The 22,829-nt window shown below is 51.5% G+C and overlaps 1 protein-coding gene across 1 annotated transcript; it reads left to right on the forward strand.

The window, feature by feature from the left end:
• The first annotated feature begins 7,870 nt into the window (after positions 1-7,870).
• On the forward strand, positions 7,871-17,537 carry Alx3 (ALX homeobox 3). Its single transcript, XM_077110115.1, has 4 exons — positions 7,871-8,147; positions 13,579-13,895; positions 16,722-16,850; positions 17,229-17,537. The coding sequence occupies exons 1-4, from the start codon at positions 7,871-7,873 to the stop codon at positions 17,535-17,537; spliced, it is 1,032 nt and encodes a 343-aa protein (XP_076966230.1).
• The last annotated feature ends 5,292 nt before the right edge of the window (positions 17,538-22,829 follow it).

Raw genomic sequence — 22,829 nt, forward strand, 5'->3', positions numbered from 1 at the left:
TGCACTTTCTCATCTGTAAAATACAGATACTAATATCTCTGTTCGAAGGAGGTTAGAATTAAATAAGATAATGTACTTAAAGGGGTTGGTCCATAGAAAGTGCTCAGTAAATGTTAGGTATCATCATAATTATTATTCTGGCCAAGCTACCAACATTATTTCCCCAAAGCACACCTCTTGTCTTCCTGCTAAATAGCAACAACAGTAGTCATAGGAGCCCTTAGATGGGGCCGGGTCCTGCTCCTAGCTTTTCAATACTCCTCAATGCCTCCCCACTGCTTAAAGGAAGGCAGGCTCCATTCTTCACACCTGCTACATTCTTAGCCTGCCCAGTCTGTCAAATTGTCGTCTCTACCACACCTCACAGAACCCTCTGCAAGCAACTTCCTGTGTGCCCATGCCTTGTTCATGTCACATGGGGCCAGCAACTGCTCTCATCCCAGTCTGCCTGCATTTCTATGGCTCTTTGTGTTTTCTGCAATTCCAAGACCTCTGAGGATCCTGGGAGTGGGGAAGCTTTGCCTTGGTCACAGTTCAGGGATTGGTGCTGAGGTCTTATAACCGTGGGGTGGAGTGGGGGTGGGGTTTCCACCTTCTCCTGGAAATAACCCAGGAGGACACCAGCCTCCTCCCATTTCTCAGCAAGGGCAGGCAGCTCACATTTTACCAAGCATCTTGTATTTGTAGGTAATTGTTCATAGAGCTGAATCTTGTTTCCCTAGAATAAAAGCAAATCTAATAAGAAAGATCCATCCAGACTTTGACTTGGGGAGCACGTTTAGCCCCTTCGTTCTGCTGAGCAGGATCTCAGCCCCATTAAATGCTGTGGAAGGGAAGGAGAGCCCTGGTCTATCTGGGATGACCCAGGCATCAGATGGTGTAAAGCTACCACGCACCTACCTGGGCGTCCTGAGCTCAGCTGACAGCACTGCGTTTAGGGAATTCAAACACAGTTTCACACCTCTGCAAAGCACAGAGAAGGGATGAGGCTGCTTCCTCCCGCCACTCACGCACACTAAAAAACCATGGCGCCTTGACATCAGCTGCCAATACTGAGGGAGCCCCTCAGAGTTTGGCTGCTATGATGGCTAAGCACCCATGGTAAAGAAAACCAAGGCACACCTTGTCCCCATTCTAGGGTCTTCCCAGTCTTCCTCAGGAGAGGTAATGTGACTGTCATTGCCTATTGGGCTTTGACACTTGCTTGCCAGGCACCCCATTAGGCCCCTTCAGGTCCTCTGAACCCATCAGTACAGCCGTTGCTCTGGCTCACATTTGCCACTAGAGCCTTACCCGAGGAGGTAGCAACTTGGGTGTGAATCCCTGCAGCACGCACAGTGGTGGGATATGGGCCATTTTCTGAGCCAGTCTACAGCAGCCAGCCTCCAAAATGAACTCTAAGGAGCCTTGTCTTGTGAAACCCTTGCCTACACTAAATTAGGACAAATCTGTGTGACCAGTAGACTCTGGCCCAAAGCGGCAGTGTGTAAGTTCCCAGGCCAGCTCATAACCCACACTAAAGCTTCCACTCATGTCTCTTAGGCCATTCACTGTGGGGGAAGCCAGCTACCTGGTTGTGAGGACATTCAATAACCCATGGGGGAGAGACTCACATGGAACAGAATGGAGGCCTCTTTCCAACAACCAACACCAACACCAACACTAACTTGCCAGCCATGTGCACAAGCCACTTGGAAACAAGTCCCCTAGCCTCATTTAATCCTTCAGAATACTGTAGCTCCAGGCCAACATCTGGGCTGAGGTCCTGAGAGACCTCAAGCCAGAACCACTCAGCCAAACTACTGCTGAATCCATCCCTGACCCACAATCACTGACTGTTATATTAAGTTGCTAGGTTTGGGGGTGACTTGTTATGCAGCATTTGATAACTAATACACATCAGTTTCTCCATATGTGAGATGGGAACGTTAACACCAACTTTATAACATTGTAAAGATTAAACAAGATGGTGTTTGCCTGGCACAGGGCAGGTATTCTGTAATAGTGAATGCTATTAATATTACCCACCCACTACCCTTCCTTCCCTGGAGACTCCAGAGGGGGATGTGCAGAAGCCCATCTATCCTCTGCCCCTCCTCCTGGTTCCTTGTAAAGTTCAGGTCCAACCTCCCCTCTGTTATCCTCTGCTCAGGAACAGACCATGGTGTGGAGTGGATATATCTATGACATGATGAGGAGCTCCCTCTAGAACTCTGGGGTGAGTCCATTCACATTTCTCAGGGTATTCAGTGGTATATGTTTGCATTTCTTTTGAAGGGCCCCAAATCTGATAATTACATACTTATTAGCCCTGTAAAATAACAAATCTGGAATCTGCACTCTGGAACCAATGGATTTACTGCTGAAATGAGTTCAAGGGGTGCCCTGGCCAGGACTCTCTGTAAGAGGCAAAATGTGGCTCCAAAAGGCTCACAGACTGCCTCACCCAATCAGAGTCACACAGTCTGTCCCCTCCACTCAACTCCCCACCTCAGGGCTCCCAGACAATGAGTGATTGTATTTTCTATTCTCCTCCTTGTTGTTATTGACTGCTGGGTATAGGTCCTGGGTTCCCGCCCTTGGAGTAGGGGCACTTCCCAGGACCTGGGGCTTTCTCCTCCCTAACACCCACTTACTGAACACACTGCTTGAGGCTGTGTTCATCAGACACTAGGAACTGGACTGATGCTTCTGGAGCCATTCTTGCCACTCCTGGAGTGTCTCTAGATTCCTGTATAATGCCCCTATCTTTTCTCTCCTTCTCTTACCCCAACCCAAACTCTTCTTCCCCAGGATCAGCAATATTCAACAAATCTTATTTCCCCCAACTTAGCTTCCTCTCTCTCATTTGTGGGATGTTCTCTCCAGGATGCCCTCTTTCCCTGGGTAACTCCCATTCAACTTTCTGGATTCAACCTTGGAGCACCCCCGTGACCAGCTGTCCCTATGGCTAGGATAGACATCCTTCTTGTGGCCTGCATGGCCCTCTGTGCCCTCTCACCTCAGCACAACTGTGCTCTATAGTGTAAATGCCTATTGCTTTGTGTCTCTCTCCTGCTAGTCTGGAAAAGCCCTGAGAGTAAGCCGTCCTATCTCTGCTCTGTCCTCCACGCAGTCCGGCTGTCTGGCACATGGCAGGTATTCAACAATGGCTTGATGAGCACATAAATTCATCAAATTAATTAACCAAAGTGTTCAACTGCCCAGAAGTCTAAACCTGCCCTTTCTGTTTTACACCAAGAATAAGTTCATCAAAAACTCCTCTGCAAAATGACTCCATGATCCATGCAGGCATTTGCCACAGAATCCATTTACCTTTACTCAAAGGCAGTAAGTCAGATAATAGGACAATCAGGCCCTCTGGACACTGCCACATCACAGACATAGCTCCAACTCTCTGCTCCCCTCCTCCCATTCCATCCCAAACAAGTGAGGATTCAGGCTCAAGAAACATCTGTATAAACACTCAATCATTCAATCTAGTAAACCACACTACAGAATCATTCCTCCTAGTTTCTTAGTGGAGAAACTGAGGCACAGGCAGGCTAAGTGGCTTTCCCACTGAAAATAAAGCAAACCAACGAAGAGGAAAACTAGCTCTCCAACCTCCCAGCAATTTCACCCCAAAGCACAGACTTCAGCCTGGATTGTTAGAATCCCAGGCAAGGATCCTAGGTATCCACAGCACAAACCTCTTTTAAAAATATCATGGATGAGGAGGAAATACCGGATCTGAAGGTTTATTTACCATTCCTTAGCTTGACCTTCCAGGAAGAATGTCACTAATGAGAAACAATCTACTTGGGCTCCCAAACCCAGAATTTTCATAGGGATCAATTTAGGATTTTGGTGTCTAAACAGGATAAGGGTAATGCTGACTGTCTTTCCTTTGGAGAAAAAGAAAAAAAAAAAAAAAAAAAAGCAACTGAGTTTTTCCTGTCTAGAAGTTCTGCATATGTGAAGCAAATCTCAGACCTGAGCTTACATTTCTCCCAGTATTCCAGCCTCCCTGGATATCCACTGGGAGAAGAAGGAGGGCATTGTCCTTCATGTGGTGAACTCTGAGGGAAGTAGAAAATGAAAGGGAAAGAAGTAGCTGGAACTTATGATCCTTAATTAAAGAACTGACCTTATACTTGAGCCAGGGGCCAGGAACTCTACTCTCAAGATAGATTTCATCCTAATCCACCTCCAAGCAACAGTTTGCTTCAATGTAGATGAGACATTTGCATTTCAGAAAGTGTAAGCACCATGCAGGCAGGGATCACATCTGTCTTGCTCTCTGCTGTATTCTGGTACCAAATGCTTGTCACCAGCAGGTCCACCTATTAAGTGAAGGAATTATACATCAGTCAATAAGTATTATTTCCATCTAAAAAGTAATGTTTCCCATCAGAGGAAAAAAATTAGTTTTTCTTATTACTGGACCTAGAATTATCTGGATCATCTATCAGCTCATCTATTACCCTGTGGATAACAGCAGTGACAAATGCTACAATTGAACTGGTTATTAAATAGCATGAATGGTAAACTCACAAATTTTCTTAAAACTCTGCTCCACATCTGTGTTGGTTGCAAAACCACTCAGGGCAACTTGACTCAAACCAACTCTGTCTGCAGCTATTCAGGCCTCAACCTACCTTTTGAGAAGTCCAGCCTTCCCATTGGGTTAACAAGGGTGCACAATGAATGATTCTAACTTTGTTATGTTGGCTGCAGGAGAGCTTGAGAGAGTCATGTAGAATTGGGGGGACCATGGAGTTGAGTGTACACACTGGCTTTGGCTGGGTACAGTGGCACTCACCTGTAATCCCAGTGGCTCAGGAGGCTGAGGCAAGAGGATCACAAGTTTAAAGCCAGCCTCAGCAAAAGTGAGGTGCTAAGCAACTCAGTGAGACCCTGTCTCTAAATAAAATATGATATAGAGTTGGGAATGTGCCTCTGTGTTCAAGGGCCCCTGAGTTCAATTCCTGGCACTCCCTCCCCCACCCCCCCCAAAAAAAACTGGCTTTGTCCATCCTGAATATATGGCTCCCTACTGCGACCTCAGGTTCTTTCTCTGCAAAACAAGGATAATATTTGTGCCTACTTTGTGGGTTGTTGTGAAGGTTAAATAAGTCAACTGTATGCAGAATACATGAAATAATGCCTGACACAGTATAAGTACTACGTAAGTATACCTACTTATGAAATAAGAATCTCTGCATACCCCATGATCTCACAACCTGCCTAAGGAGGAACGTTTAATAACTTGGAGGTTCTACTTTTGTGTTTTCTATGCACCTGTTCCATCAAACTCCCCCAGACCAGAGACAGATGAAGATACAAGTTTGCACCCATGTTGAAAAGGAGAGCTGGAGAGTCTCCACTTGCCTGATCCTGGGAGAACCCTCATAGGAGGGGCAACTCCACAAACTCACCAGACTTGGGCCATCCTGTCTCCTTATTTAAATTGGTCACACCTCCAAGTGGAAATTACTTCTGTTCCAAGAGTGAGGGCATGCCGGGAAGAACTTCCAGGCTTGGAAAGGGGTGTGGGTCCCTGGGACAGCAGAGTTGAATCTCTCTGCTCAGCTGCAGCCTCAGGACCAATCAGTCTGGAGTCAGGACTTTCCACCAATTCAGTGATGGAATCCAGATATCTGGCTCCCGTTTAAATCATCATTGTCATCATCTCTTAACACAGGACATCAAAACATGAGTGCTTCTCAAATACCTCATGTCCACACGTATGGCCCATTTTTTGATTAAAGAAAAGATTCAGAAAGATTATCATTTGAGGAAAAATATGCTATCTAATCCAGACTGACTTGTTTTGATGTGTTGGTGACATCTTTCCATCTCATACTTGCATCCTCTTAATTAGCTGTTTGATAGCTTTATTGAATAGGTGTTGTGAATTACACATTCTCCTCCGAAAGTCAGTAACATCCAATTAACAATTATTGAAAAACCTTATTTATTATGAATGAAAGTTAGTTGCCAAAGCTGGGGTCCACTGGACTCTGGAGAATGGATCCCCCTGGTAAGGCTAGAGGAAAAACTAACTTTGAGCTCAGCCTTCCTGTAGGCTGGGAAATACTAGCCCCAGGTGCTCCCATTTCTCTGCCCAGTCTGCAGTCTGTGATTAGGGGCCCTAATGGCCATAATGCCTCCAATGTGGTGTTTAAACCAATAAGGCTTCAGAGAAGTTATGGTATGTTTAATAATGGCTTAATGACTCCTTGTGAGATGCAAGGCTTCTGGTTCCTGTTTGGCCTTGATTTACAGCCCAACTCTGGCTGAGGACAGCCAAGAAACCCCCTCTAAGCCTCCAACGGAAGAGGGAGGTGTTCACACCAGGCCTCTTGGATTCCTTTAAAAATTGAGAATTCAAATGAAATACAAATGATGTCTAACTCCCCATCCCTCTCTCACTAGTCTCTGGGGCACTGAAAATATAAATGATTTAACCCAGACCTAGGGTTCCTCAATCCATGGGCAGTGATATAGGTCCTAAGGCCTTTTGGTATTTCTTCCCAAATCTTAGATAGGGTAGAGGTCATTTCTCTTTTCAGAAATGCTAAACTCTGTTGGAGCATGGTGGTATATTCCACAAGCCCAGTGACTCAGGAGGCTGAGGCAGGAGGATCATATGTTCAAGTTTCCTCCAGTTTCCTGGGTAACTTAGTGAGACCTTGTCTCAAAAAAATAAAATAAATTAAGGGTTGGAGGTGTAGGTCAGCGGCAAAGTGCACCTCAGTGGGAGGGACTGTTAGAGAAGGAAAAAAGTCAAGTTACTGCCCTAATCCAATGCTTCATTTTGACTGGAGTACCCAAATCTCAGGAGATGGGTTTCTACCCTGACCCCTCCATGATGACAGGCCTAGATGTCAGAGCCCTGGGGTCTGAGCTGCTGATAGCCCTTTTCCAGTGAGTTCCCAGACACTCTGAAAGTCACTCACTCTGCCTATTGCTGAGGGGAACAGCAGTTCTTCAGTTCCTCCACCTGCTCCAAAAGCTGCCTCTGCCAGACCCTGTTCAATCCTGAGCTGCACCTGGGAGCCTCTCTGTCTTCTCCAGCCCTCTGCTCTGAAACTCACCAGGAATATATAGAAAGATTCTAGGGCTTATTCTGTCCATTTCTACAGTCGGACATGGACATGGAGACTGGTTCACAGCTGCACAGCTGATTAGTGACAGTATGCAGGCCCACGCTCCCCAGGCCCCACTCACAATTTACAGCTCTTTCCACACAATGACCCCAATGACTCCTGTCCCTAAGAGGTCCCTAAGGGAAATATGCTGCTCTGGGAGGGACCTTTATCCAGCTCCCAGTAAAAAAGGGCTAGGTAAAGGGGTAGCTCACCCCTGCACCAGGCTCTCTCTCCTCCCAGGCATGTGTCAGGAGCCTAGGCCTAAGGGAGTTTATTGGGATCCAGGTCTGCCCCTACAGTCCTCCATCCCTTCGCGAACAAGAGCCCCTTCAGTCCTCCATCCCTTCGGGAACAAGAACAAGATAGGGGGAATATCAGGACCAAGGGTGTAGCTCTGAGCAAGGGACTCACCCAGAGAGGTAGACATAAAGGATTCTGACCTCGAAAGGAAGCCTTCCTTCTCTCCTCCAACTGCTTGGGACACTGGGCTTGGGGTGAATCAGGGGGGTTCCCGGGCTCCGAGGGGTTAAACCGCGCGGTGCCGCACGTGACGTGGATAGTTCCAGCATTAAGTCAGAGGAGCGGCCCCCTCCTCTGTACCCCCCCTCGCCCCCCGCGGCGCGCGCCGCTCCCGGGGGCTCCGCGCCCCCGAGCCCAGGTCCCTCCCCCTTGGCGGGAGCTCACAGGCCGCGCGGGTAGCGCGAGCCCCGGCGGCCTGTGAGCCCCGAACCGGCATGGACCCTGAGCGCTGCATGCCTTTCGGCGTGGGGCCCGCACACGGCCCCTACGGGACCGCAGGGGACGATTCTCCAGGTCCCCAGGGGACTCCAGCCGTTGCGCCTCACCTGCAGCCCGCGCCGCCCTGCGGCCCGCGGCTGACCCGCTTTCCGGCCTGCGGGCCCCTGGAGCCCTACCTCCCAGAGCCAGCCAAGCCGCCCGCCAAGTACCTGCAGGACCTCGGGCCCGGCCCGGCGCCCAACGGCGGCCACTTCTACGAGGGCCCAGCGGAAGGTAACGCGCGGCGCGGCGGGTAGCGCGCAGCCCGACCCTCTCTCCTTACCTACCCTGGCCCGCCTGGGCCTCCCCGCTTCTCCTTCCCGCTTGCTTATTTCTCAACTTTTTGCCCCTTTCGCCTTTGGCCACGGCTCCCTCGGAAGCCAGATTGCCCCTGGCCCGGGCTAGGCAAAGACCAGTGCAGTGTGGAAGGCCAGGTCCCCGGTGGCCCCGGCGGCGGGAATGGGAGGCAGAAGGTCAAGGAGAGTGGAGCGGCGACATCCCGGGGCCGAGTCGGGCCCGATGGCAGGAAGGAAAGTTGTGCTGGAACTGCCACCGACCCAGAAGCGAGGGCTGGGCCGAGGGTCCGGGAACCACCCCGAGCCCCGACGCTGGCTTTGTGTCTGGCTCCCGTTGAGGACGCAGAGGCTGGGCCTCGACCTGGAGTGGCCAAGCGGGTCTCAGCCGAGGATTTTGGCCTGACCTTGCTGGCCTTCTCTCCCCCGGTCCAGCCTCAGCAGGAAGGGCGCTGCCTATGAATTCGGCGTTCGGTGGAGTGGCCATAGCTGGTCCCACAGTGCGGGCACCATCTCAAGACAGAATAATTAAGTCCTTATTTCTCAGACTAACCTGGCCTCCCATCGTTTTGCACGGTGATGGTCTTCTCACCTTGGCGTCCCCGCACAGGATCCTCACCGTTGGGCCGTCGGGAACAGCCCTGGGCGGGCCTAAACCCTGGGCTCCTCGGGCTCCTGGGCTAAGGCCCACTGGGCCGGACCACCATCCAGGAACGTATCTGAACTGGTCCGCCGCCCCGCTGCCGCCCACTACACCCGCTGACCTGCGGGACTCTGCGCTCACGCCCACCTCATCTTTGCTGCCACATCCCGCAGCTGAGGCCCAGAGCTGGATCCTCAGAGATCCGCCCATGCCGCAACCGCCCTGCCGTGCTGGCGCTTCCAGGCCCTCTACCGAGTGGCTGGACAATTCGGGCCTTAGTCCAGCCTGGGCGGTAGGAGTGTGTAGGGGAGGGCGGGGAGGTGTGTGGGGGTCAGTGGAGGAAATGAGCGAGTCCGCGGAGCTTCGTGTCTGTGCACTTTGAAAGAGGTTCTACTGATAAAAACCACAGTTGGGACTTAATGAGAAGCAGTTGGCCTGGCTCCTCTGATCCCTGCCAGACGGCGGCGGCCGCGCAGTGTCGAGAGCACCGCCAGGGACAGGTACCCGGCCTGGCTCAGCGCGCCCGCATCCAGCAGGAACCACTCTCTCGCCCGCGTCGCGCTGTTTGCGCTGCATCCTGCCGAGACCGTCCGGGTGCCTAGACAGCCCCGGAGCTGAGCTCACTGCAGGGAACGCTAGGGCGGAATAAACTGCTGGGAGGAACCCAGCAGCCTGGGATCATCCGACGGCTAGGATGCGTTGACAACGAACGAATTGCGGAGAAAGCCCCATAGTGTAAACAACTAAAAAAGGAGGAGGAGGGGAGAACTGAACAAAACAACGGAAGAGGGCGGCGAGGAGAGAGAAACCGTTGACTGCGAACTGGGCAGAAGAACCGAAAGGAATAAATGAACGAACGAACGAACGAAAAAAGAAGCAAGCGAAGATCGAACCAAGCGGGTAAATGAGAAAGAGGGAAAAGACGGAGAGAGGGAGAACAGATAAAACGAAAGAAAGGAGACATCCAGAAAGCATAGAGCCTAACAAAATGGGAACAAGTGGGATAGAAAACTAACAATTCAAGATGAGCGGAGGGCAGGCCAAACGAAAAGAAGGCACGGTGGTGAGAGAGGAGCCTGGGAGGAGACCCTGGCCGCTGCTCACCTACCCAGGAGTCTTGCTTGGTCAAGCTCTCTGACGGCGCTGCAGCAGAGAGGACCTTGGCGCGGTTGCTGGGAAGGGATAGCCAAAGGGACTCAGGCCACGCAGCCTACTTAGTGCGAACTGGCGGGCGAAGGGGGATACTGCCTTATTTCCTTGCTTTTAAAATACTGGGCTCGGAGCGTTTCCAGTTCAGACCAGTGAGCGCAGCAGCTGTGCCCCATCTGCGGTGCGATCTTTGCCGAGGCCACCCATTTGCGCTCTTGGGAGCCTTGCGCACTGAGCAGAGCCGTTGCCTTGCACCCTCGCCGTGACGGTCTCAGGCTGCCCTTTTCAGAGAACTCCCAGCTCTGCTCTGGACCCTGGCTGTGTCCTAGCGGTATCACCCTAGCGCTTTCCGCTCCTGGGTGTTCCGAGGACTGGGAAAGTGATCAGCAGTTTCTTCTTGTTCCTCGCTAATCTGTCCCCAGGCCTGGTTTCCTGACCTCGGAATTCCCCCTCAGGCAAAGACTCCTGCTGGACTTTTGCCCCCAAAACCCACCCCATCTAGGCTGAGTTCCTGAGGCCGGTCTTGGACGTGAAGGAACGTCTCCAATCCTTGGTCCCAGGCTGAGGCTTCTAAGCCAAGGCAGAGGACCTCTCTAGGGAGAGTACCAAAGCCCCTTCAGGGGTCCTGCGTTTATGTCCACTCCAGTATCCGCCAGAGTTACACGGGTACCCAGGTCTCAGAAAACTTCCCAATCGCCTAGACTCCAGCAAGGCGACAGGAAACAGCGCACTGCAGAGCAAAGGTTCAGCAAGAGGTGTTTGGTCCTGCCGCTGCTGCCGGGCTGCCGCCTATGTCATCCAACTGCACCGGGGCTATCAGTAGGCAGCCTAGAGAGGTGCAGTTTGGGGGGGGGGGGGCCTTGAAGGGAGCACCTAGTGGGCTGTGGTGTGTGGCAGGTGTGAGGTCCAGGTCCAGGGTTAGGGACAGAGAACTTTGGTTGGTATGTTCCCCAATTCATCCTTGCTCCTGGCTTTCACTCTGGACAAATTGTGTGTGGTTCTGAGGTTGTGGAGGCAGAGGACACTGTGGGTATTGAGCCTCAGGCTCCCAGTGTCCATCCAATATGAGTACTCTCTCTCTGCCATCCACTGTCTGGACCAGGTGCAGTGTCTCCTACACACACCTCAGATATGTCCCCTTAACAGAGCAGCCTTCCCTGAAAAGTTTAGACTCAAATTGCTGGCTTTCATTCCTGGGTGGCCTTTTCATGACTGCTGCCTTCCATTTCTTTCTGTTTTTCTCTCTCTCTCTTTCTTTCTTTCTGTACTGGGGATTGGATCCAGGGTGCTCTAATACTGAACTACATTCCCAGCCTTATTTATTAATAGAGACAAGGTCTCCCTCAGTCACCCAGACTAGCCTCGAACTTGCAATTCTCCTTCCTAGGCCTCCCCAATAGCTGGAATTACAGGCATGTGCCTGGCCATTTATCCTATTTTAATGTGTTCTCTCCTGGACCTTGTTCCTCAGGAGGCTGCTCAGTGTTCTCTGAGAAGCCACCCTGTGTCCCAAAGAAGGGAGATACTTGCTCTCCCTGGAATCCTCTCAGCAGATCAAGGAGGTGAGAAGAGAGTAGTTCATTGGTCCTTGGAGAGGGCTGTAGACTGGGCAGGAATGGGAGGTGTGTGAGAGGCCAGTTGGCTTGGGCTCTTTCTTGGAGTAGCTGTTCTAAAAAAATCCTCCTGCACTTTCATCCCTTGACCCTAACAGCTGGGTGGCTCAAGATCAGGAAAGCAAGTCCCAGGACCCCAGATCTGACCATTTTCTCTGGGCAGGTCCTATTAGATAGACAACCAAGGGTGCAAGAGACAGATGAGCAAACCCCAGGACTTTGCGGCGCTCTCCACAGTGTTACCAGTCCTCTTAGAACTCCTACTCTGACCTACTGTCACTCCTTTCCTGCCTAGAGTCAAACATAGCCTCCCTGAGAACCCAAGAAGCCAAGACTTTTCCCTTTCAGGTCATTTTGAGGAACTACCATATGAGGGGTGTCCCCTTTCTAGTCTCCCTGCTTTCCTTGACCATTTTCAACTATTAGATTTAACTTCTGTGAGTTCTCCTTCCTAAACTTCTACCAAATGAAACCACCCCTAGAGCCAAACTATGTTTTCCAAGAGTGGAACATTTCTTCCCCTGGGTTACACCTGAGTTGTGAAGGAGTACTGGTGTCTGAGCTATCGCTGCAGTCTGGGCATAACCAGAGGCCAAGCACTGTCTGACTGTCCCAGGCCTCCAGGACATACATGGGGAGCTTATTACAGAGCCTGGGTGGTCATGAGAATTCACTGATGACCTTCCGGAACTTGTGCTCCACCTTGCAGATAGGGGACTCCTTTGACCCAGATCCTGAGAAGCCTCTCTGGTTATATCCCCCCATAACTGCAGCCGTGACCCCATCACCAATCCTCAGGAAGAAACTTACATTTTGGTGCCAGCTAACTGGGCCTCCTGAGAGCCAGGCCCCCACTGGAGATGGGCCTGGGCCAGGGAAGGGTTGGTATGAGTCAGTGGAGCGTCTTTGTGGCGTCGTGGTTGTCATCCCAGTGGACTGTCGAGGAGGGATTTCATGGGGACACTGCTGGGGGTCCTTGCCAGAGGGAGAGGACGGGGGCGATCAGGGTGACCTATTTTTCACCATGCCCTGTTGGTCAGTCATGGTGGGGCTCTGACAAGTTTCCTGAGTGAGGGTTAGCACGTCAGAGTGGGGCTGCTGGGAACTGTGCCCAGTCTGCAATCGAGCCCTCCCTGTTTGTTAATCACAGGCAAATAGGGAGCAGTCAGAAACTCCTGAGGAGGGAGGAGTAGGCATGACGAGAGAGACAGAGAAAGGGGCCTGTGCCCCATTTCAGCACTGGTCCCCCATCTCCCCTTCTCCAAGTATAGCCTATCTGGCCTCCATCTCCCCATTGTTGGAGCTTAAGTCCTTGTCCAGACAACTTTAGGGGAAAGAGGCGACTTCCCTGGAAGCTTCTTTGTCCCATCTTGTTCTTCACATAGCAGAGCTGGGGGATTTGATGTTGACCTGAGACTTGGGGTTCAGAGAATGAGACCCAGACAGCCCAATTAAAGGTGGTCTGAGCATCTCCACGCACTGCCATCTGATCCTGGAAGCTGACTCGTGAGCATAAGGGTGTGGGAACCAAGACCTGCAGAGTCAGGAACAAGGGAGACCTTCCTGGCAGGGATGGGAGATGTCAACCACCCTGTCCTCACCCCCACCTCCATTCTTGGCCCTGCCAGGGTGGCGGTCCCCACTATGGCGCCAATCCTGGCACCTCCACACCCTGTGGGATGCACCACCACAGAGCACTTCCCCGAAATGAACCCCCCTCTGGCCCCAGCAGATCCGCCCAGACCACAGAGCACATGGTTCCCTAGGGCCCCCTCCCCAGCTGGAGGCTCAGCAGGCAGGCCTCTGAATGCCAGGCTCCCAGGGAGGGTGGCTGCTGGGAGGAAGGGCAGGGAAGGGAAAGGCAGGGGGAGGCGGAGACTAGAGCGTCAGTGTTCTTCCCCTCCCTCCATTCCACCCACAAAACCCCTGGTTCTGTTTCCATCCTCCTTTCTGTGTTTCCATTGCAGCTGAGGAGACAGCTTCCAAAGCCTCCAGCTTCCCCCAGCTGCCCTTGGACTGCCAAGGGGGCCCCAGAGACGGGCCCGCTAACTTGCAAGGCTCCCCAGGCCCCTGCTTGGCCAGTCTTCGTGTCCCTCTTTCCCCGGGACTCCCTGACTCCATGGAGTTAGCCAAGAACAAGAGCAAGAAGCGCCGTAACCGCACAACCTTCAGCACATTCCAGCTCGAGGAGTTGGAGAAGGTCTTCCAGAAAACCCACTACCCTGATGTGTACGCCCGGGAGCAGCTGGCTCTGCGCACAGACCTGACCGAGGCTCGGGTTCAGGTGAGGGCACCATGGACATTGGGTTCCCTGGCTGCCTTGGCCACTTGGACCATGGGCCAGACAGTGGAAGGGTTGGGAGAGGCAGCAATAGCACCTCACAGAACTGCCCCACCCAGGCCAGCCTGAGTCTGGCCTACTGGGGCTCACCCTCCATGCCCAGCTTCCCTACAGTCACAGGTTCTTCCAGCCCAAGTCAAGGTTTACATGTGGGTAAAGGAATAATGGCCTTTTGGAGCTGAAAAAGCTGTATGGGAATCCTAACTCTACCATTTACTAGCTGCTCAGGTGATTTGAGGGCATGTGATTGAATCTCACTCTCAGTATCCCACTTCAGGAAAAGGGAATGTTAGCAGCAACTTAACCTTGAGGATCACAGATGGAGCAGTATTTTAGAAGCAGTGAAATGCAGAACACATATCAGGATTCCCAAGGTGGCTGCCCAGAACAGGAATATCCCTGATAGGGGTGTCAGGGTCATTATGAGCCAGTCACCTTTAGCCTCAGCCAGCTCCCAGACCCTTCCTAGGAGACCCTAGCTGGGAATCCTTCCATACCCCAACAAACTCTCCCCATGGACACCAGGTCCAGGGCTTCCAGGATGGGGCTGTGATCTGCTTCCCTTAACAGGGAGCCCAGCCTGTGGAGAGGATGGGTAGATGCTGAGAAAGAGAGAAGAGAAGGTACAGCACAAGTCTGGCCCAGAAGGAAGTTGTTGTTTGAACCCACTTACTCATAGCAGTCTCCCCCATGCCAAGCAGGAGGTGGGGTGGGGTTCTAGGGAAAGTTGAGGTGACTGCTCCAGTGGAAGAGTCTGCCTCCCTCACCAGGAGGCACTTGGCAGGGACAAAGCTCATGGTTATCATGCCTTGCAGAGGCCCTTCCAGAGATTCTTTAAAGATGCTTCTCTGGGGGCCAGCTTTGGATATATGGGGTGTGGCAGACTAGTCTATAGAGGCCAACTGCCATTAAGCAGAGAAGACCTCAAAGCTGGATCCAACACAGGAAAACAGGGGCTTGGGCTGTTTCTCCTTCTCTGCTGGGTTCTTCTGCTTCCTTGTTCCTCCCAGATGATACCTAACACAGACTTTCAGGACCATCTCCTCAGGCTCTCCAGGGCATGGAGTCATCAAGAAAAGTGTCCCCGCATTCAAAACAAATTCAGATTACACAAGCTATGGAAATCCAGAACAGGGATCTCTGGAGCATGTAAGCAGGCCTTTGGGGTAGACTCTGAATAGCTGTTCCCTATGGAGGTGCTTGGAGGAATGACACACACTGCACTCACTCCCTTATAGGCCTTTCAACCCTGGAAGGGTGCAGGGGGAGCCATAAGGCTCCCAGACCCAGTCCAGAAGCTTCCCCAACAATTAAAGCTCTCCAGTAGAGATGTTTCTCTGAGAGAAGCATGACACTCACCCATAAATCCCATCCCATGGGGAGGAATAATAATAAGACCACATCTGGACAATGCATAGGGCAGGTCCAGAGTACAGGTGGAGGTCCACAGTGGAGATTTCAGGAGAAAATGGGTGGTGAAAGGGAAGTAATTCCCAGTAAAGTTAACAGATTGGCTAGCTCCAGCCTTCTTTATTCGCCTGCAGAGGAGGGAGGGTAGACAAAGGAAATCCAGGCAGATGGGCAGGCAACTGGCCTTTTCTGACCTGGGCCAGGCCTGTTCTGGGAATCTCTGCAACCTGGGAGTGAGGGGATTAGAGCTATGGACAGTCTCTTAACTATCAGGGCCCTGCCTGCTTTCATGAGGAAGAATGACCATGGAGAGGAGGGTGGGGAGTGTGAGGATTGGGGAATTTCTCATCCCAGCCCAGATAGTTGGGTTACTTAAAATGCACACACGCATGTGCATGCGCGCGCGCACACACACACACACACAGTTATTTGTTTGGTTTTGTTTTGATATTATCAACATCTAACTCAAGCTTTGACACATAAATATCTGTTAAATTACAGAAGTAAAAAATACATACAATAATACATGCAACAGTATAGGGACTCAACAACAAATTCATCTCAAACATAGATGTGCACAACACAGATATGCCACCCCTACCGAGAGCTCACAAATGAATGGGAGAGAGATTCCCAAGATTATGGTCACAGAATGTGGAGAGCATGATGAGAAAGGGCAGACAGAGGTGCCTAGCCTGAGTATGTGCTGGAGAGGCAGGTAACCCAGGTAGGCAAAACTTTAGCCAAATTGGCAAGGAGCAAGATCTCTGAGTGTCTTGAAGGAGGGCTATGGCCAATAAGGAGACAAGTAAGAAGAACTCAGTGCTCTTGCCTGGCAGAACTAGAGGCTGTGGAGTGGGCAGGGGCCAGTCCTAAAGGGTCTTGTTAAAGCGCTAGGTCTGAGCCAAACTCTCTAGCAAGCCACTGAGAGTTTAAACAAGACCATGACCTGAACAAGAATGTCTTTATGATTCCTTGGATGCTGCCAGGTGGGTTGATGGAAAAGGAAAATGGGCAGGGAGACTAGAACTCCAAAACCCATGCACTGGAACACTAGGAAGTGCCCTGGGACTCTGAGGTCCACAAACCCCCCATGTGCCCTGACCAGACACAGCCCGGCTGGAGAACCAAAGAGTAATTCAGCATGGGGAATGTTAGCTGAGGGCCTATGGGGCCAGTAAACCTCTCTGGGCTTGGCCCTGGCCCTGAAGACAGTGTGGACTCACAAGCCCCCACAGTTCCAGATCCTCCAGCCTGGAGCCAGCTCCCACTCTACAGGACACAACCATCAACTCTCTCCCCAGCAGGCTCCTAAGGGTTGCTATAACACTCCCTCAATCCTCCCCAACCTATCCCCAGGTCTGGTTCCAGAATCGCAGAGCCAAGTGGCGGAAGCGCGAGCGTTATGGGAAGATGCAGGAGGGGCGGAACCCCTTCACAGCTGCCTATGACATCTCTGTGCTGCCCCGCACTGACAGTCACCCCCAGGTGAGACCCTAGCCCCCCTCAAGTCAGGGCCTGGTGGGGTCACCAAAGAGAACATGAGCTCTGGCCCACAGAGACCTGGAATAGCATCAGGGCCCTGTGTGACTTGAGCAAACCCCTTAACTTCCTCTGCAAATCAGCTTTTGCCCCCCGAGTTACACCTGAAGAGCACAAGGAATCATAGAAGGAAGTTTTGTTTTGAGAAGCAGTGGTGGGCCTCTGGATGCCAGTGGGGGTGGTGGTTAGAGGTGGCAGCTCTAGGCCAAATGGATGATCCTTATGAAGATTCTGGGGCCTCAGGACAAAGGGAGAATGACTAGGGAAGGCTGGCAGCTCCCCAGGGCTGCTGGCTCATGGCCTTCCTTTTCCCTCTCTTTTCAGCTGCAGAGCTCCCTGTGGCCCAATCCAGGGCCCGGGAGCCCAGGAGGCCCTTGCCTCGTCTCTCCGGAGGGCATTCCCTCCCCATGCATGTCCCCATACTCCCACTCCCATGGGAATGTGGCTGGCTTCATGGGGGTGCCAGCCTCCCCTGCAGCCCACCCTGGCATCTACTCCATCCACAGCTTTCCTCCTGCCCTGGGGGGCCACAGCTTTGAGCCCTCTCCGGATGGCGACTACAAGTCTCCAAGTCTCGTCTCACTCAGGGTGAAGCCCAAGGAGCCGCCCAGCCTGCTGAACTGGACCACGTGATGAGTGGCATGGACATGTAACTGAGCTGCCCACCCCCTTTATGTTCTGAGCTGCTCTGGGCCCATCCTGCCTGGACACCAGAGAGCACACACGTCTGCCTCCAGGGGCCTCGGAGAGCAGCAGGGACCCTCAGCCCTGGCAGGGAACATGCAATAGGGTCTTTCCTTTAGGACTGTTTAGGAGAAAGGGGTTTCTAAGCAGACAGGATCCTTCCTGTTACAAAAGTCCTTTCATTCAAACTGGACTGGAGGGAGGGACATTGCCCTGCCTACTCCAGACTGCCCAAGTCCAGCTGTTGCCTTTCCAGCTAAAAAGGCCCAACTCTTCATTCAGGGAGCCCAGGAAAAGGGGAGAAGACAAATTGAACTGGGAGGAACTCTTTGTTACACAGGGGAAACCAAAGAGTTTGGTTTATGACAAAGAGGAAACCAGAGTCGAGGGTTGGCCTCACTTCTCCCACTACCAAGGGGCATGCACCCAGTGTCTGGCTTGGAGGACAGCATGCATGGTGTGGTCTCCTCTGCTCCAGCCATCCCTTATTCCTGCCCTGTGCCTGATCTCCCAACATGCTATGCAGTCATCTCCTCCAAAGGGCAGAAATTCCTCCAGAAACCACCAAATATTTGGATTCGCTTCCATGGGATCAGACCAGGCGAGGCCATGGAAGCCGTGTTAGATGTAGGTCAGATTCAAACAGAATTCTATAGTCTCGGAGCCCCTGGGATTCTAACCCCCATTTTTGTAAAGATACTTTTGTAAACAAAACAAGTGTTGCCCGGCATTGTGATAAAGATGGTGGTGTTTTTATATGAGGGGACTGTGTATCCCCAGGGCTTAGCACTCACTTGCTCTTAGACTGGTTCGTGTCTAGGATCCTGATGGGCCACCAAGGATTCCGGAGCCCAGGGGAATGTGGGCCTGCTGCAGAGCCCTCAGGAATGATGAATGGCATGCTAGGCCCTGTTACCCGCACAGGGTCTCTTGTGGCTTCAGTGGGTGCTGGGAGGCAGGAAACTTGGGCATTGGAAAGAAGCAAAAAGTTGAGTTTGTGCTGGAACTGACAATGGAGGGGAGAATGAAAGAACAGGGTGCCCACCATAGGCTCTGAGCTCCTGGGGTCTGAGACCCTTGAGTGCTGGGGGTGGGGCAACTGCCTCTCCCAGATGCCCCAGAAGCACGCCTGAGCTGTGGGGCGGAGACAAAAGCCAGAACTCTTTCTTGTGGTTTCAGAGTATTACCCATTCTATCCTTCATCCCCACTTTCTGCCTTATCTCTGAAGCCTGAAAGACAGGAAAAAAGCAAACCTGGCCCTCCTACCCTCCCAGTAAACACAACCACATTGCTCAGAAGAATTCCACCTCAGACACAGCCCAGCGACCCCCACCCCACGCCTCATCTTTCAGGCACAGAGAAACCCAAGCTCGCAGACACATGAGTGCTGTGCCTATTCCCAAACAGGGAGCAAGTCTCCCCATGAGATCGGATTTCCCAGCCAAGAAAGTCACTGTGATGAAGCCACACATCCCCAGAGGAGCCAGAGCCAATGTCTTCCCTCTTCTCCCTAGCTACTGGTGACTTCTTTCCTCTGTCCAGATACCAACAGTTGGAGGGGCTGATCAGAAAGGGTGGAGTCAGGACAGGAGGGAAAGGTCCCCCAGCTACCTCCATGAGCCTCTTAGACCTTCACCCACTGGTCAGTAGTAGAACTGAGGCTTGAGCCTCCACCTCTGACTCCAGGGCCCACACCACTGCACTAGAAGTTTCTTCACCCACAGAGTGGTCAGCAAAGGTTTGGAGCTTTTGCTCCACAAAAACGAGAACTGTAAAGAAGTTGGTTTGTTCTAAAACAATTGTTGAGGTTCTACTCTGTGTTTGTAACTATGTGCCAGAGACAAGGATTAAGAAAAACATGATTCCTTCTTTCTCAACTTAGAAAGATGGAAGGAGGGAGGAAGAAGGAATCTGAAACTTAAGCAAAGGAAGCTGAAGTGGAAACAAGACAGGAGAAGGAAAGTCAAGCCTGAGATACAGGCAGCAAGAGTGGTATAGAGGCAGGGAGAGGCCAGAGGCAAAGGCCGGAGAGGGCCCATGTTGGGGGGAGACCTGCTGGAGAAGGGCACAGGGAGGCCATAGACCAGCTACTGGCTCCCATCCAGGGGCATCTGCCCACAGCTCATATTTTTCTGTCCAGTGACAGCTAAATGAAGAGAAATCTAACTTTACAACCGCCCACTTCACACATAATGAATATGAATGGGTATCCCGGAGCCTGTTCCATGGGATTATCTGTGAGCTGACGGGTCCTCCCACTGACTGGGCCATCTCAGCCGCCTGTCCCCTGGCTGGGTCAGGGGCAGCCCTTCCACCTGCTTCCCATTAGCTGTGCCCCCCTCCTCCCCCACACCCCTCAGACACAGCCCCAGTTCCTCCAGATGCCCCTGCCCCCAGTCTCACTCCACAGGTGACCTGAGACCTTAGTGTAGGCCCTGCATTTTCCCAAGGCCAGGCTGGGGCTCCACTCACTCCTAGGACAAGGAAGGGGAAATGACCCCACCAGGAATCCCAATGTTAGAAGAGCTGCTGGGCTCAACCTCCCTTTGCTGAAGCTCTTCTCGGCCCCAGTGAGGTCCACCTCAAGATTCAGACTTTCAATCTTGGTCCTGGCACGGACCAAGTCAGGACTAGAGGGTTCTAGCCATGGAGCTCATCAGTCCAGGCTTCCTGCTTCAACAGGGCACTGGGAAATTCAAGAGGATTCAATCCTCCCCCCACTTCCCCCAGCCCCTTTCACATCAACCTGAATTACAACCCCTATGTGCAAACTCTCTATAGCCACAGATAGGAACAAAGCCCCAGAATGGCCAGAACTGGGCAGACATTTCCCTGCCCCAGCAAAGGGAGCACACACCTTACCTCTGCCTCAGCCTCCCACTCTGGGAATCTGTGCCTAGAGCCCTTGATCCTGAGGCCTAAGGCCAGACCCACTCCCTTTCCATTCAGACTGAAGGCCCAGTCTCTCCTCAAGTGGGAGGATACTGGCTACGACCACAGGGACCTTCAGATGTCTACCTGTCCCATAAGAGAAGGAAGAGTCTGCAGTGTCCTATTCACCTGAACATCCAGGGTACCTAGGCACAAAGCCTAGTTCAGAGCAGGACTTCAAGGTATGACAGTAGGGTTGCCAGCTGTGGCTGGCTCTTCTTCCATTCAGAGCAGCGAACTAGGATAGAGTGTAGGCCTAAGATGTGGTTCTGCTCTTCCAACATTTGGTTCTGGTCCTGGAAGGGGATTTATCTTCTAAGGAACATAGGAAATGGATGCAAATTCATAGGTTAGTTGTGCAAGGGCCATTAGCCATGCTAACAACTGCTACCAATTATTGTTGTCCCTTGCCAGCCAGGTATGTGGTTCCATTACCCATTCTTATTCAGCCCTCACCTCGGGGCTATTATGAAACCCAGTTTCACAGTTGAGCTAACTGAAGCGTAGAGCTTGATTAGCTTCAAGCCTCTCAGCAAGTAAATGTCAGAGGCTGGATTGAAAGGGCTATCTCAGTCCCAAAGGGAACAAACCCCTTATTTTATAGCAACTGCCTGAGGCTGACTGCAACAAGTGCCAAATGAATACAGCAGCCACTGCAACTGAATGGTCAGTTCATTAGATGACAGACAGGAAGTCAGCCTTGAAGGAGATAAGCCCAGTAGGTATGGCAGGGGGCGCTGACACAGAAGGCCTCTGGGAATGAGAGAAAGAAGTTAGGGTTCAGAAGGTAAAGAGGGGGGAAAAAAGGTAGCAGCAACCCCCAAGTTACCTTGAGGGCATCAGGGTAAACTAGAAGGTAGACTAAGTCCAAGGCTGGGTGTCCTAGTTAGGGCCTAAAGCCAAGGACATCTGCCATGACTCTTCTGTGCCAGGGACCAGGATAGAGCAAATACTAAGTACTGACTAAGGTGAATAAATGGGCACACTGGTGGAATATGCTGGGGATGATTAGTATAAAGTGGAACACGTATATTGCAAGGGCCTGGGTGTAAGTTCTAGCTCTAGTCCTTTTAAGATCTTGGGCAAGTTCTTTACCCTCTCTGGGCCACAGTCCTCTCATATGTAAAACAGGGATTGCAATGGTATTTCCCTTTCAGGCTTATTGTGAGAAATGGATATTCTACATAAAGTGTTTATAACAGTAGCTGGCATAGTAAATACTCAGCATTTGCTGAAAACTAAAGTAGAAAAATGTACGATATTGTGTCTGGCACTTGTTTGGCTTCCAGTAAGTGGTACTCTTATGATTAATGAGGGACAGTTCCCATCTTCAAAGGGATATAAGCCTCAAGTAATGTGACCCTGTGTGGATAAAGGAGCTCTGGACCCCAACTGGCTTAGCAATAAACAATATTCTATGTTAAGCATTTATCAAGGGCTTTGTGTACCCCACCTATCTCATCATCCTGATGTGATATAATGACCAAAAGATATTTCTGCACAAGGACCTGGGTTCAACCTACCACTAGCAAACTCTGCAGCTGTGAAAAACCCCTTGCCCTCCCTGGGCCAGTGTCTGGGCCAACAGATGAAGGGATTCACCTGCTCAGGTTTGACAGTCCTGTGTTTTTTTCTGCAGGTTAGAGGAGAGATTGGGAAGTCAACAGAGAAGGGGACCAAAGCTTCAGGCCACGCAATTTCAGTGACCTGGTTGCATGCTGTAAGAATGTGAAGAAGCTATCTTTACCACATGGAAATCTCAAGATACATACTTCCTATCAGTGCTGGCAAAAAAAAAAAAAAAAAAAAAAAATCCATCACACACCCAAGAACAGTGTCAAACTCCTTTGTCCTGTGCAAGTTCCTTTGGGAAAAAGTGCCATTCAGTCATACAGACTTCCCATCCCAAAGGTTTTGTGACCCTTGAGTGCACTGATGGCTTCTGTTTGGTGCTCCTAATTATGCTGCACAGCAAGGCCAATCCCGAGTTTCAGCAAGCACCAAACCTACGTACCAACAAAGGGGACTTTCTCTGCAAAATGCTTCCTTTATCAGTCAAGACCCCTTTGAAGATTTAAGGTCTCATACATACTGCTTAGAGGTAAGATAAAGAACCTTCTAGCAATTTTGAAAAGGAAACAGTCCTTTCACCAGTAATGAAAATGGTAATATCCACTGAGGTAGAGGCTGAAAGTAGAGAGAGAGAGAGCCAGACTTGATCAGGGATCTGAGAGCAAATGTAAGATCCAGGAGGCCTCAAACTGACGCCTACCTGCCTTAAGGTTTTCCTTGCTTCTCCCTCGGCCATG

This window comes from Callospermophilus lateralis, chromosome 7, assembly GCF_048772815.1.
Source record: "Callospermophilus lateralis isolate mCalLat2 chromosome 7, mCalLat2.hap1, whole genome shotgun sequence".
In the NCBI taxonomy this organism is placed as follows: domain Eukaryota; kingdom Metazoa; phylum Chordata; class Mammalia; order Rodentia; family Sciuridae; genus Callospermophilus; species Callospermophilus lateralis.